The sequence below is a fragment of the Coregonus lavaretus genome (assembly GCF_964263955.1).
Source record: "Coregonus lavaretus genome assembly, contig: HAP1_SCAFFOLD_3492, whole genome shotgun sequence".
Taxonomy (NCBI): Eukaryota; Metazoa; Chordata; class Actinopteri; order Salmoniformes; family Salmonidae; genus Coregonus; species Coregonus lavaretus.
Window position 1 is genome coordinate 20,200 of NW_028162862.1, and position 15,757 is coordinate 35,956.

Sequence of the window (15,757 nt, forward strand, 5' to 3'; positions counted from 1 at the left end):
GTAGTTTCAACAGTAGGATGAACAGGGCTCGTGGTTTCAACAGTAGGATGAACAGGACTCGTAGTTTCAACAGTAGGATGAACAGGGCTCGTAGTTTAAACAGTAGGATGAACAGGGTTAATAGTTTCAACAGTAGGATGAACAGGGCTCGTAGTTTCAACAGTAGGATGAACAGGGTTGATAGTTTAAACAGTAGGATGAACAGGGCTCGTAGTTTCAACAGTAGGATGAACAGGGCTCGTAGTTTCAACAGTAGGATGAACAGGGCTAATAGTTTAAACAGTAGGATGAACAGGGCTCGTAGTTTCAACAGTAGGATGAACAGGACTCATAGTTTCAACAGTAGGATGAACAGGGTTAATAGTTTAAACAGTAGGATGAACAGGGCTCGTAGTTTCAACAGTAGGATGAACAGGGCTCGTAGTTTCAACAGTAGGATGAACAGGGCTCGTAGTTTCAACAGTAGGATCAACAGGGCTCGTAGTTTCAACAGTAGGATGAACAGGGTTAATAGTTTCAACAGTAGGATGAACAGGGCTCGTGGTTTCAACAGTAGGATGAACAGGGCTCGTAGTTTCAACAGTAGGATGAACAGGGCTCGTAGTTTCAACAGTAGGATGAACAGGGCTCGTAGTTTCAACAGTAGGATGAACAGGGCTCGTAGTTTCAACAGTAGGATGAACAGGGTTAATAGTTTAAACAGTAGGATGAACAGGGCTCGTGGTTTCAACAGTAGGATGAACAGGGCTCGTAGTTTCAATAGTAGGATGAACAGGGCTCGTAGTTTAAACAGTAGGATGAACAGGGTTAATAGTTTCAACAGTAGGATGAACAGGGCTCGTAGTTTCAACAGTAGGATGAACAGGGTTGATAGTTTAAACAGTAGGATGAACAGGGCTCGTAGTTTCAACAGTAGGATGAACAGGGCTCGTAGTTTCAACAGTAGGATGAACAGGGCTAATAGTTTAAACAGTAGGATGAACAGGGCTCGTAGTTTCAACAGTAGGATGAACAGGGCTCGTAGTTTCAACAGTAGGATGAACAGGGCTCGTAGTTTCAACAGTAGGATGAACAGGGTTGATAGTTTAAACAGTAGGATGAACAGGACTCGTAGTTTCAACAGTAGGATGAACAGGGTTAATAGTTTAAACAGTAGGATGAACAGGGCTCGTAGTTTCAACAGTAGGATGAACAGGGCTCGTAGTTTCAACAGTAGGATGAACAGGGCTCGTAGTTTCAACAGTAGGATGAACAGGGCTCGTAGTTTAAACAGTAGGATGAACAGGGTTAATAGTTTCAACAGTAGGATGAACAGGGCTCGTGGTTTCAACAGTAGGATGAACAGGGCTCGTGGTTTCAACAGTAGGATGAACAGGGCTCGTAGGTTCAACAGTAGGATGAACAGGGCTCGTAGTTTCAACAGTAGGATGAACAGGGCTCGTAGTTTCAACAGTAGGATGAACAGGGCTCGTAGTTTCAACAGTAGGATGAACAGGGCTCGTAGTTTCAACAGTAGGATGAACAGGGCTCGTAGTTTCAACAGTAGGATGAACAGGGCTCGTAGTTTAAACAGTAGGATGAACAGGGCTCGTGGTTTCAACAGTAGGATGAACAGGGCTCGTGGTTTCAACAGTAGGATGAACAGGGCTCGTAGTTTCAACAGTAGGATGAACAGGGCTCATAGTTTCAACAGTAAGATGAACAGGGCTCGTAGTTTCAACAGTAGGATGAACAGGGCTCGTAGTTTCAACAGTAGGATGAACAGGGCTCGTCGTTTCAACAGTAGAATGAACAGGGCTCGTGGTTTCAACAGTAGGATGAACAGGGCTCGTGGTTTCAACAGTAGGATGAACAGGGCTCGTAGTTTCAACAGTAGGATGAACAGGGCTAGTAGTTTCAACAGTAGGATGAACAGGGCTAATAGTTTCAACAGTAGGATGAACAGGGCTCGTAGTTTCAACAGTAGGATGAACGGGGCTCGTAGTTTCAACAGTAGGATGAACAGGGCTCGTGGTTTCAACAGTAGGATGAACAGGGCTCGTAGTTTAAACAGTAGGATGAACAGGGCTCGTCGTTTCAACAGTAGGATGAACAGGATTAATAGTTTAAACAGTAGGATGAACAGGGCTCGTAGTTTCAACAATAGGATGAACAGGGCTCATAGTTTCAACAGTAGGATGAACAGGGCTCGTAGTTTAAACAGTAGGATGAACAGGGTTAATAGTTTCAACAGTAGGATGAACAGGGCTCGTAGTTTAAACAGTAGGATGAACAGGGTTAATAGTTTCAACAGTAGGATGAACAGGGCTCGTGGTTTCAACAGTAGGATGAACAGGGCTAGTAGTTTCAACAGTAGGATGAACAGGGCTCGTAGTTTCAACAGTAGGATGAACAGGGCTCGTAGTTTCAACAGTAGGATGAACAGGGCTCGTAGTTTCAACAGTAGGATGAACAGGGCTCGTAGTTTCAACAGTAGGATGAACAGGGCTCGTAGTTTCAACAGTAGGATGAACAGGGCTCGTAGTTTCAACAGTAGGATGAACAGGGCTCGTAGTTTCAACAGTAGGATGAACAGGGCTCGTAGTTTCAACAGTAGGATGAACAGGGCTCGTAGTTTCAACAGTAGGATGAACAGGGTTATTAGTTTAAACAGTAGGATGAACAGGGTTAATAGTTTCAACAGTAGGATGAACAGGGCTCGTAGTTTCAACAGTAGGATGAACAGGGCTCGTAGTTTCAACAGTAGGATGAACAGGGCTCGTAGTTTCAACAGTAGGATGAACAGGGCTCGTAGTTTCAACAGTAGGATGAACAGGGCTCGTGGTTTAAACAGTAGGATGAACAGGGTTAATAGTTTCAACAGTAGGATGAACAGGGCTCGTGGTTTCAACAGTAGGATGAACAGGGCTCGTAGTTTCAACAGTAGGATGAACAGGGCTCGTAGTTTCAACAGTAGGATGAACAGGGCTCGTAGTTTCAACAGTAGGATGAACAGGGCTCGTAGTTTCAACAGTAGGATGAACAGGGCTCGTAGTTTCAACAGTAGGATGAACAGGGCTCGTAGTTTCAACAGTAGGATGAACAGGGCTCGTAGTTTCAACAGTAGGATGAACAGGGCTCGTAGTTTAAACAGTAGGATGAACAGGGCTCGTAGTTTCAACAGTAGGATGAACAGGGCTCGTAGTTTCAACAGTAGGATGAACAGGGCTCGTAGTTTCAACAGTAGGATGAACAGGGCTCGTAGTTTCAACAGTAGGATGAACAGGGCTCGTAGTTTCAACAGTAGGATGAACAGGGCTCGTAGTTTAAACAGTAGGATGAACAGGATTAATAGTTTCAACAGTAGGATGAACAGGGCTCGTGGTTTCAACAGTAGGATGAACAGGGCTCGTAGTTTCAACAGTAGGATGAACAGGGCTCGTAGTTTCAACAGTAGGATGAACAGGGCTCGTAGTTTCAACAGTAGGATGAACAGGGCAAGTAGTTTCAACAGTAGGATGAACAGGGTTATTAGTTTAAACAGTAGGATGAACAGGGTTATTAGTTTCAACAGTAGGATGAACAGGGCTCGTGGTTTAAACAGTAGGATGAACAGGGTTAATAGTTTCAACAGTAGGATGAACAGGGCTCGTGGTTTCAACAGTAGGATGAACAGGGCTCGTAGTTTCAACAGTAGGATGAACAGGGCTCGTAGTTTCAACAGTAGGATGAACAGGGCTCGTAGTTTCAACAGTAGGATGAACAGGGCTCGTAGTTTCAACAGTAGGATGAACAGGGCTCGTAGTTTCAACAGTAGGATGAACAGGGCTCGTAGTTTCAACAGTAGGATGAACAGGGCTCGTAGTTTAAACAGTAGGATGAACAGGGCTCGTAGTTTCAATTGTAGGATGAACAGGGCTCGTAGTTTCAACAGTAGGATGAACAGGGCTCGTAGTTTAAACAGTAGGATGAACAGAGTTGATAGTTTAAGCAGTAGGATGAACAGGGCTCGTAGTTTCAACAGTAGGATGAACAGGGCTAATAGTTTCAACAGTATGATGAACATGGCTCGTCGTTTCAACAGTAGGATTAACAGGGCTCGTCGTTGTTTTTAAACAGTAGGATGAACAGGACTCGTCGTTGTTTTTAAACAGTAGGATGTCCTGATCTACTGTGTCGAATGCCATTTGAAGATCTAGCATTACCATTCCACAGAACCTCCCTGACCCACCTCCATATGTCTACGTGGTCCGTTAGCCTGATCTACTGTGTCGAATGCCATTTGAAGATCTAGCATTACCATTCCACAGAACCTCCCTGACCCACCTCCATATGTCTACGTGGTCCGTTAGCCTGATCTACTGTGTCGAATGCCATTTGAAGATCTAGCATTACCATTCCACAGAACCTCCCTGACCCACCTCCATATGTCTACGTGGTCCGTTAGGTAGTGTAAGCAGAATGCCCTGGTGGGGGCTCAACCTGCTCATGGGCAGTGGACCACAAACCCGTGTTGGACTCATAACAGAATTTAATGGGGATATAACTGTATAGCTCCTGGTGAGTACTGAGAAATAAGGAGAAGCATTGAGGTTTAGGCCCCTGATAGTCTATCGTCCTGGGTGTTTTTTTGTACATCAAGCTGCCTCCCGCTACTGAAACAGGAGATAAGACTCCTGCCCTGTGGGCCGCTTTGGTTCAGACAAGGCTACTTGCATAGAAGTGTGGAGGATCATCTCAGAATGTGTGTTTTTTCTCCCGTCTGCTAGGTGTGGTGTCCGATGTCTCCAGAGTTCTACCGGGAGTACGTGGCGATCAAGACTAAGAGACGTATCCTCCTCTACACCATGAACCCCAACAAGTTCAGAGCCTGTCAGTTCCTCATCAAGTTCCACGAGAGACGGAACGACAAGATCATGGTGTTCGCTGACAACGTCTTCGCTCTGAAGGAGTACGCCATCCGCCTCAACAAGTAGGTGGAGAGACGCGCACACACGCACGCACGCACGCACGCACGCACGCACACACACACACACACAGCCATCTGCCTCGACAGGTAGGTAGAGAGAAGGACACACACAAGTGCATCGACAACATCGTCCCCACAGTGACCGTACTTGCAGTGCATTCGGAAAGTATTCATACCCTTTTTCCACATTTTTGTTACGTTACAGCCTTATTCTAAAATGGATTAAATAAATACAAATTCTCATCAATCTGCACACAATACCCCCTAATGACCCAATACCCCATAATGACCCAATACCCCATAATGACCCAATACCCCATAATGACCCAATACCCCATAATGACCCAATACCCCATAATGACCCAATACCCCATAATGACCCAATACCCCATAATGACCCAATACCCCATAATGACCCAATACCCCATAATGACCCAATACCCCATAATGACCCAATACCCCATAATGACCCAATACCCCATAATGACCCAATACCCCATAATGACCCAATACCCCATAATGACAAAGTGAAAACAGGTTTTTAGTTTAAAGTGGTGCGTGCATATGTATTATACCCCCTTTGCTATGAAGCAGCTAAATAAGATCTGGTGCAACCAATTACCTTCAGAAGTCACATAATTCGTTAAATTAAGTCCACCTGTGTGCAATCTAAGCGTCACATGATCTCAGTATATATACACCTGTTCTGAAAGGCCCCAGAGTCTGCAACACCACTAAGCAAGGGGCACCACCAAGCAAGCGGCACCATGAAGACCAAGGAGCTCTCCAAACAGGTCAGGGACAAAGTTGTGGAGAAGTACAGATCTGGGTTGGGTTATAAAAAAATATCAGAAACTTTGAACATCCCACGGAGCAACATTAAATCTATTATTTTAAAAAATGAAAGAATATGGCACCACAACAAACCTGCCAAGAGAGGGCCGCCCACCAAAACTCACGGACCAGGCAAGGAGGGCATGAATCAGAGAGGCAACAAAGAGACCAAAGATAACCCTGAAGGAGCTGCAAAGCTCCACAGCGGAGATTGGAGTATCTGTCCATAGGACCACTTTAAGCCGTACACTCCACAGAACTGGGCTTTCAGAGGAGTGGCCAGAAAAAAGCAATTGCTTAAAAGGCATGTGGGAAACTCCCCAAATATATGGAAGAAGGTACTCTGGTCAGATGAGACTAAAATTGAGCTTTTTGGCCATCCAAGTAAAACGCTATGTCTGGCACAAAACCAAACACCTCTCATCACCCCAAGAACACCATCCCCACAGTGAAGCATGGTGGTGGCAGCATCATGCTGCGGGGATGTTTTTCATCGGCAGGGACTGGGAAACTGGTCAGATTTGAAGGAATGATGGATGGTGCTAAATACAGGGAAATTCTTGAGGGGAAACCTGTTTCAGTCTTCCAGAGATTTGAGACTGGGACGGAGGTTCACCTTCCAGCAGGACAATGACCCTAAGCATACTGCTAAAGCAACACTCAAGTAGTTTAAGGGGAAATATTTAAATGTCTTGGAATGGCCTAGTGAAAGCCCAGACCTCAATCCAATTGAGAATCTGTGGTATGACTTAAAGATTGCTGTACACCAGCGGAACCCATCCAACTTGAAGGAGCTGGAGTAGTTTTGCCTTGAAGAATGGGCAAAAATCCCAGTGGCTAGATGTGCCAAGCTTATAGAGACATACCCCAAGAGACTTGCGGCTGTAATTGCTGCAAAAGGTGGCTCTACAAAGTATTGACTTTGGGGGGGGTGAATAGTTATGCACGCTCAAGTTTTCTGTTTTTTTGTCTTATTCCTTGTTTGTTTCGCAAATAAAAAATATTTTTTATCTTCAAAGTGGTAGGCATGTTGTGTAAATCAAATGATACAAACCCCCCCCCAAAATCCATTTTAATTCCAGGTTGTAAGGCAACAGAATAGGAAAAATGCCAAGGGGGGTGAATACTTTCGCAAGTCACTGTACATATCTACCTCAGTGACCTCGTACCCCTGCACATGGACTCCAGGTGCCAGGTGTATACAGCCAAGTTATCATGGACTCAGTACTGGTACCACATGTATACAGCCAAGTTATCATGGACTCAGTACTGGTACCACGTGTATACAGCCAAGTTATCATGGACTCAGTACTGGTACCACGTTTAGACAGCCAAGTTATCATGGACTCAGTACTGGTACCACGTGTAGACAGCCAAGTTATCGTTCCTCACTGTGGATTTATTCCTCCTGTTATTGTTTTTCTATTGTTCTCTCTGCGTTGTTGGAAAAGGACCCGTCAGGAAGCACTTCACTGTTGTCTACGAAGCATGTGACAAATAAAATGTGCTTTGATTTGACACGCAGCCACACACACCTAGGTGGAGAGAAACACGCACGCACGCACACACGCACACACACACACACACACACACAGAGAGATCCGCCTCAACATGTAGTTGGGTGTTTCACAAGTCAAAGTTTCTTGTCAGATATGGAGGAGAGTTGGTGATCGGAAGGGTTTGCTGAGTAATTTGATTGATTGATCTAACGTCTCTCTCCTCTCAGGTCCTATATCTAACGTCTCTCTCCTCTCAGGTCCTATATCTAACGTCTCTCTCAGGTCCTATATCTAACGTCTCTCTCCTCTCAGGTCCTATATCTAACGTCTCTCTCCTCTCAGGTCCTATATCTAACGTCTCTCTCCTCTCAGGTCCTATATCTAACGTCTCTCTCCTCTCAGGTCCTATATCTAACGTCTCTCTCCTCTCAGGTCCTATATCTAACGTCTCTCTCCTCTCAGGTCCTATATCTAACGTCTCTCTCCTCTCAGGTCCTATATCTAACGTCTCTCCTCTCAGGTCCTATATCTAACGTCTCTCTCCTCTCAGGTCCTATATCTAACGTCTCTCTCAGGTCCTATATCTAACGTCTCTCTCCTCTCAGGTCCTATATCTAACGTCTCTCTCCTCTCAGGTCCTATATCTAACGTCTCTCTCCTCTCAGGTCCTATATCTAACGTCTCTCTCCTCTCAGGTCCTATATCTAACGTCTCTCTCAGGTCCTATATCTAACGTCTCTCTCCTCTCAGGTCCTATATCTAACGTCTCTCTCAGGTCCTATATCTAACGTCTCTCTCCTCTCAGGTCCTATATCTAACGTCTCTCTCAGGTCCTATATCTAACGTCTCTCTCATGTCCTATATCTAACGTCTCTCTCCTCTCAGGTCCTATATCTAACGTCTCTCTCAGGTCCTATATCTAATGTCTCTCTCAGGTGCTATATCTAACGTCTCTCTCCTCTCAGGTCCTATATCTAACGTCTCTCTCCTCTCAGGTCCTATATCTAACGTCTCTCTCCTCTCAGGTCCTATATCTAAAGTCTCTCTCCTCTCAGGTCCTATATCTAACGTCTCTCTCCTCTCAGGTCCTATATCTAACGTCTCTCTCAGGTCCTATATCTAACGTCTCTCTCCTCTCAGGTCCTATATCTAACGTCTCTCTCCTCTCAGGTCCTATATCTAACGTCTCTCTCCTCTCAGGTCCTATATCTAACGTCTCTCTCCCCTCAGGTTCTATATCTAACGTCTCTCTCCTCTCAGGTCCTATATCTAACGTCTCTCTCAGGTCCTATATCTAACGTCTCTCTCCTCTCAGGTCCTATATCTAACGTCTCTCTCAGGTCCTATATCTAACGTCTCTCTCCTCTCAGGTCCTATATCTAACGTCTCTCTCAGGTCCTATATCTAACGTCTCTCTCAGGTCCTATATCTAACGTCTCTCTCCTCTCAGGTCCTATATCTAACGTCTCTCTCAGGTCCTATATCTAATGTCTCTCTCAGGTGCTATATCTAACGTCTCTCTCCTCTCAGGTCCTATATCTAACGTCTCTCTCCTCTCAGGTCCTATATCTAACGTCTCTCTCCCCTCAGGTCCTATATCTAACGTCTCTCTCCCCTCAGGTCCTATATCTAACGTCTCTCTCCTCTCAGGTCCTATATCTAACGTCTCTCTCAGGTCCTATATCTAACGTCTCTCTCCTCTCAGGTCCTATATCTAACGTCTCTCTCCTCTCAGGTCCTATATCTAACGTCTCTCTCCCCTCAGGTCCTATATCTAACGTCTCTCTCCTCTCAGGTCCTATATCTAACGTCTCTCCTCTCAGGTCCTATATCTAACGTCTCTCTCAGGTCCTATATCTAACGTCTCTCTCCTCTCAGGTCCTATATCTAACGTCTCTCTCCTCTCAGGTCCTATATCTAACGTCTCTCTCCTCTCAGGTCCTATATCTAACGTCTCTCTCCTCTCAGGTCCTATATCTAACGTCTCTCTCAGGTCCTATATCTAACGTCTCTCTCCTCTCAGGTCCTATATCTAACGTCTCTCTCAGGTCCTATATCTAACGTCTCTCTCAGGTCCTATATCTAACGTCTCTCTCCTCTCAGGTCCTATATCTAACGTCTCTCTCAGGTCCTATATCTAATGTCTCTCTCAGGTGCTATATCTAACGTCTCTCCTCTCAGGTCCTATATCTAACGTCTCTCTCCTCTCAGGTCCTATATCTAACGTCTCTCTCCTCTCAGGTCCTATATCTAACGTCTCTCTCCTCTCAGGTCCTATATCTAACGTCTCTCTCCTCTCAGGTCCTATATCTAACGTCTCTCTCAGGTCCTATATCTAACGTCTCTCTCAGGTCCTATATCTAACGTCTCTCTCCTCTCAGGTCCTATATCTAACGTCTCTCTCCTCTCAGGTCCTATATCTAACGTCTCTCTCCTCTCAGGTCCTATATCTAACGTCTCTCTCCTCTCAGGTCCTATATCTAACGTCTCTCTCCCCTCAGGTCCTATATCTAACGTCTCTCTCCCCTCAGGTCCTATATCTAACGTCTCTCTCCTCTCAGGTCCTATATCTAACGTCTCTCTCAGGTCCTATATCTAACGTCTCTCTCCTCTCAGGTCCTATATCTAACGTCTCTCTCAGGTCCTATATCTAACATCTCTCTCAGGTCCTATATCTAACGTCTCTCTCAGGTCCTATATCTAACGTCTCTCTCCTCTCAGGTCCTATATCTAACGTCTCTCTCCTCTCAGGTCCTATATCTAACGTCTCTCTCCTCTCAGGTCCTATATCTAACGTCTCTCTCCTCTCAGGTCCTATATCTAACGTCTCTCTCCTCTCAGGTCCTATATCTAACGTCTCTCTCCTCTCAGGTCCTATATCTAACGTCTCTCTCCTCTCAGGTCCTATATCTAACGTCTCTCTCAGGTCCTATATCTAACGTCTCTCTCCTCTCAGGTCCTATATCTAACGTCTCTCTCCTCTCAGGTCCTATATCTAACGTCTCTCTCCTCTCAGGTCCTATATCTAACGTCTCTCTCCTCTCAGGTCCTATATCTAACGTCTCTCTCAGGTCCTATATCTAACGTCTCTCTCCTCTCAGGTCCTATATCTAACGTCTCTCTCCTCTCAGGTCCTATATCTAACGTCTCTCTCCTCTCAGGTCCTATATCTAACGTCTCTCTCCTCTCAGGTCCTATATCTAACGTCTCTCTCCTCTCAGGTCCTATATCTAACGTCTCTCTCCCCTCAGGTCCTATATCTAACGTCTCTCTCCCCTCAGGTCCTATATCTAACGTCTCTCTCCTCTCAGGTCCTATATCTAACGTCTCTCTCAGGGCCTATATCTAACGTCTCTCTCCTCTCAGGTCCTATATCTAACGTCTCTCTCAGGTCCTATATCTAACGTCTCTCTCAGGTCCTATATCTAACGTCTCTCTCAGGTCCTATATCTAACGTCTCTCTCAGGTCCTATATCTAACGTCTCTCTCCTCTCAGGTCCTATATCTAACGTCTCTCTCCTCTCAGGTCCTATATCTAACGTCTCTCTCCTCTCAGGTCCTATATCTAACGTCTCTCTCCTCTCAGGTCCTATATCTAACGTCTCTCTCCTCTCAGGTCCTATATCTAACGTCTCTCTCCTCTCAGGTCCTATATCTAACGTCTCTCTCAGGTCCTATATCTAACGTCTCTCTCCTCTCAGGTCCTATATCTAACGTCTCTCTCCTCTCAGGTCCTATATCTAACGTCTCTCTCCTCTCAGGTCCTATATCTAACGTCTCTCTCCTCTCAGGTCCTATATCTAACGTCTCTCTCCTCTCAGGTCCTATATCTAACGTCTCTCTCCCCTCAGGTCCTATATCTAACGTCTCTCTCCTCTCAGGTCCTATATCTAACGTCTCTCTCCTCTCAGGTCCTATATCTAACGTCTCTCTCCTCTCAGGTCCTATATCTAACGTCTCTCTCCTCTCAGGTCCTATATCTAACGTCTCTCTCCTCTCAGGTCCTATATCTAACGTCTCTCTCCTCTCAGGTCCTATATCTAACGTCTCTCTCCTCTCAGGTCCTATATCTAACGTCTCTCTCCTCTCAGGTCCTATATCTAACGTCTCTCTCAGGTCCTATATCTAACGTCTCTCTCCTCTCAGGTCCTATATCTAACGTCTCTCTCCTCTCAGGTCCTATATCTAACGTCTCTCTCAGGTCCTATATCTAACGTCTCTCTCAGGGCCTATATCTAATGTCTCTCTCCTCTCAGGTCCTATATCTAACGTCTCTCTCAGGGCCTATATCTAATGTCTCTCTCCTCTCAGGTCCTATATCTAACGTCTCTCTCAGGTCCTATATCTAACGTCTCTCTCCTCTCAGGTCCTATATCTAACGTCTCTCTCAGGGCCTATATCTAATGTCTCTCTCCTCTCAGGCCCTATATCTATGGCCCCACCTCTCAGGTCCTATATCTAACGTCTCTCTCCTCTCAGGCCCTATATCTAACGTCTCTCTCAGGGCCTATATCTAATGTCTCTCTCCTCTCAGGCCCTATATCTATGGCCCCACCTCTCAGGGAGAGAGAATGCAGATCCTGCAGAACTTCAAACACAACCCCAAGATCAACACCATCTTCATCTCCAAGGTAACCAACTACTCCCCAAACACATCATTTCTCAGAGGTTACCTGGGGTGTATTCTCTCCAAACGGGGAGGGACCTAAGTGAATTTGTCCAATAGAAACTCATTGCAATACGTGTTCCGTTGCGAAACGTTTTTCGCTACAGTTTTTAATGAATGCACCCCCTGTGTTGAGTGGCTCAGGCCGTAGTTTCACATTGTCGTCATACGGTGAAAACCGTGTCACTACAAATTGTGAAATTACGTTATCTGGGTCAGGCCAGTTGAATATAATAATAATAATAATAATAATATGCCATTTAGCAGACGCTTTTATCCAAAGCGACTTACAGTCATGCGTGCATACATTATTTTTTGTGTATGGGTGGTCCCGGGGATCGAACCCACTACCTTGGCGTTACAAGCGCCGTGCTCTACCAGCTGAGCTACAGAGGACCAATATATTTGTAGTAGGGTCTCTTTCCTCTTTAGCTGTGAAGTGAGAGTGAGAGCACCCTCATGCATGCTTGTCCCGGTAACTTCCAAAATAAACACCAACATAAAGTGTGTTAATAGGGCTTTGGGCCACCAGCAGCCAGAACAGCTTCAATGCACCTTGGCATAGATTCTACAAGAGTCTGGAACTCTATTGAAGGGATTCTTCATTTTGAGAAATTCCATCATTTTGGTGTTTTGTTGATGGAAAACACTGTCTCAGGCGCCGCTCCAGAATCTCCCATAAGTGTTAAATTGGGTTGAGATCTTGGTGACTGAGACGGCAAACTTAACATGTGTAACATGTGATAAACGTGAATCCGACCATCACCCCTGGTGAGACAAAACCGCGACTCGTCAGTGAAGAGCACTTTTTGCCAATCCTGTCTGGTCCAGCGACGGTGGGTTTGTGCCCATAGGCGACGTTGTTGCCGGTGATGTCTGGTGAGGACCTGCCTTACAACAGGCCTACAAGCCCTCAGTCCAGCCTCTCTCAGCCTATTGTGGACAGTCTGAGCACTGATGGAGGAATTGTGCGTTCCTGGTGTAACTTGGGCAGTTGTTGTTGCCATCCTGTACCTGTCCCGCAGGTGGGATGTTCGGATGTACTGATCCTGTGCAGGTGTTGTTACACGTGGTCTGCCACTGCGAGGACGATCAGCTGTCCGTCCTGTCTCCCTGCAGCGCTGTCTTAGGCGTCTCACAGTATGGACATTGCAATTTATTGCCCTGGCCATATCAGCAGTCCTCATGCCTCCTTGCAGCATGCCTAAGGCACGTTCACGCAGATGAGCAGGGACCCTGGGTATCTTTCTTTTGGTGTTTTTCAGAGTCAGTAGAAAGGCCTCTTTAGTGTCCTAAGTTTACATAACTGTGACCTTAATTGCCTACCGTCTGTAAGCTGTTAGTGTCTTAACGACCGTTCCACAGGTGCATGTTCATTAATTGTTTACAATGAAGATCTGTGAAGTTATTTGGATTTTTACGAATTATCTTTGAAAGACAGGGTCCTGAAAAAGGGACATTTCTTTTTTTGCTGAGTTTATGTTATATATCGATAACAGTCATTACCTCTTATCAGTCTCATTCTGAACGTTGCATAATCCTTGAACCTGCAAAAACCCTAACCTTATTGATGAATCAGCAATACACAAATTGGCTTAATGATTTATTTACTAACTGTTATGATGAGTTTCTGGTATTGAGAAGATGCAAGAATTTACTTAGACATTCTGTGGAGATTTTATACCAAGTATTTATTGGATCGCGACCTCGTGGGTTCATCTAACAAACGGACATGGCTTTGCCCTTCGTCAGTTGAACTGCCCACACACACAAATCTAACCTCCTTCAATACTCTTGGTTATCCTTCCTTTCACATACATCTGGCAACCATCATGGGCACTCCCTTTCTCTGTTGTTATTGCCCTTTGCCCCAGGTCATTATATCCTGTCCATCAATCATGCTATCTTAAACATCAGTAATCTCCTTTGACATAAGGAATGTAGACTTTCTGGCACCAAACCTAATTATCGAATAACTCTTTCCTGGTCCCCACGATACTATGACATGACATCATTACACCATAAAAAACATCATATCACTAACTAACTAAATAATAATACAATACAAGTTATTGATTACTAACGTAAATACAATGAAAACAGGTCCCTAGTGGACTGGACTAACAATAGCATGAATGCTTGGGTAGAAGGAGGGTCAGAGTGGAAAGGGAGAGACAGAGATTCAAACTATCGTGGTTACTTTGGAAACTATGCTACATGGAAATACAAACGCTTAAAACCCCCACTAAACGCTCATTCGGATTAGAAATGCAACATGTATTTACGTGTAGCTGTCCTCGATAGTCGAGTTGATGATGTAGGACTCTAGGTTTGCCCACCAGAGATCCCAATGTCCTCGGTAGAGTTTCTGGTCGTAGCGGTGGTTAGAATGGATACTTCAGATGTACCAGCGGTTGTCTGAGAGGGATTGTCCTCTCCTCTCTCGTGTCTTTTTAGTGAAAGTTCTCTAGACGACTATACATGCCAGCTGCAGACTGAGATGATAAGGTCTAGTGCAGTGTCTTCTTCTTCACCTCGTGTAGAGGTTGAGAGTTTCAGAGTTTTCTCCATTTCAAACGTGTGGACTAACGTCTCACGTCTTTCTGGTCTTTCTGGTCTAACCATTTTGTAACGTGTAGCTTCAGTTTCACGCTTCTTGATCTTGTAGAAATTCAACCATTTGCAACATTCCGGCTTATACCGTAGTACGCTTGGTCTTCCTTTTGTTAACGGAGTTGTAGTTTTTAAACCATTTTGTAACGTTTGGCTCACGCTTCACGTCTGCTGGTCTTGTAGAGTGGCAACCATTTTAAGCCGTGGCGCTTCCTGGTCTTGTAGAGTGGCAACCATTTTAAGCCGTGGGGCTTCCTGGTCTTGTAGAGTGGCAACCATTTTAAGCCGTGGGGCTTCCTGGTCTGGTAGAGTGGCAACCATTTTAAGCCGTGGGGCTTCCTGGTCTGGTAGAAATTCAACCATTTGCAATGTTTAGCTCACGCTTCACTTCTGCTGGTCTAATGTTAAAATGTTTTTTCAAGGCTTTTTATGCCCTCTGGGTAAAAAGGGGCGTCCCATCATGTTTGTGCTCATCTGGGCGTTGGCCACTGACTGAGAACAAATCAATATGGAAAACAATCATCTCATCTAGAACAATCAGAATCATCTAGAATGATAAAATCACATTGTTATCTTCACTAAAGTATTATTATACTTAATCATTTGTTTTATACAACAATTAGATGCAAACCTCATAACTGGGAAGTGTAGCCCCCCCCCCCCCCAGAGATACTGTTATGTTCCACCGTCTTTAATGACAACATAGTAATGGATTTGACATGATTGTTCTTTAAGTCCCCGCCGACCATTTCCCACATTCTTTTTTTAAGTAGGAATATTGTTCCATTATCCGCTTTTGGATGTTGGAGTCTTGGCGGGAAGACTTCCTTTGTTAACAAAAGGGGTCCTTTCTCCAGATACTTTGTGGCAAGGAAGAGAAAGTCTGCGCGGTATTTTTACGACCGGTCATAAAACTGGCCCCCAGGAGAGGGGGTGTTCAAACCTTTTCCTAGCCGGCATTAGAGCAGGAGAGAAGGGGTTTCCCAACCCTCTGCTCAGGGACCACCACACGTGGTCCTCTGTAGCTCAGCTGGTAGAGCACGGCGCTTGTAACGCCAAGGTAGTGGGTTCGATCCCCCGGGGACCACCCCATACACAAAAATGTATGCACGCATGACTGTAAGTCGCTTTGGATAAAAGCGTCTGCTAAATGGCATATTATATTATATTATATTATTTATGTTTGATCGTCAACCC

At 45.1% G+C, this 15,757-nt stretch overlaps 1 protein-coding gene across 1 annotated transcript in view; it reads left to right on the forward strand.

Moving 5' to 3' along the window:
• LOC311118767 (general transcription and DNA repair factor IIH helicase/translocase subunit XPB-like) overlaps positions 1-15,757 on the forward strand; it is a gene marked incomplete at its 5' end in the record, with an annotated part of 44,157 nt that overhangs the window by 19,988 nt on the left and 8,412 nt on the right. Inside the window, 2 exons of the mRNA XM_084193547.1 lie at positions 4,749-4,951; positions 11,816-11,912. Of these exons, the coding sequence (XP_084049673.1) occupies positions 4,749-4,951; positions 11,816-11,912 (300 nt within the window). The remainder of the gene's footprint in view (positions 1-4,748; positions 4,952-11,815; positions 11,913-15,757) is intronic.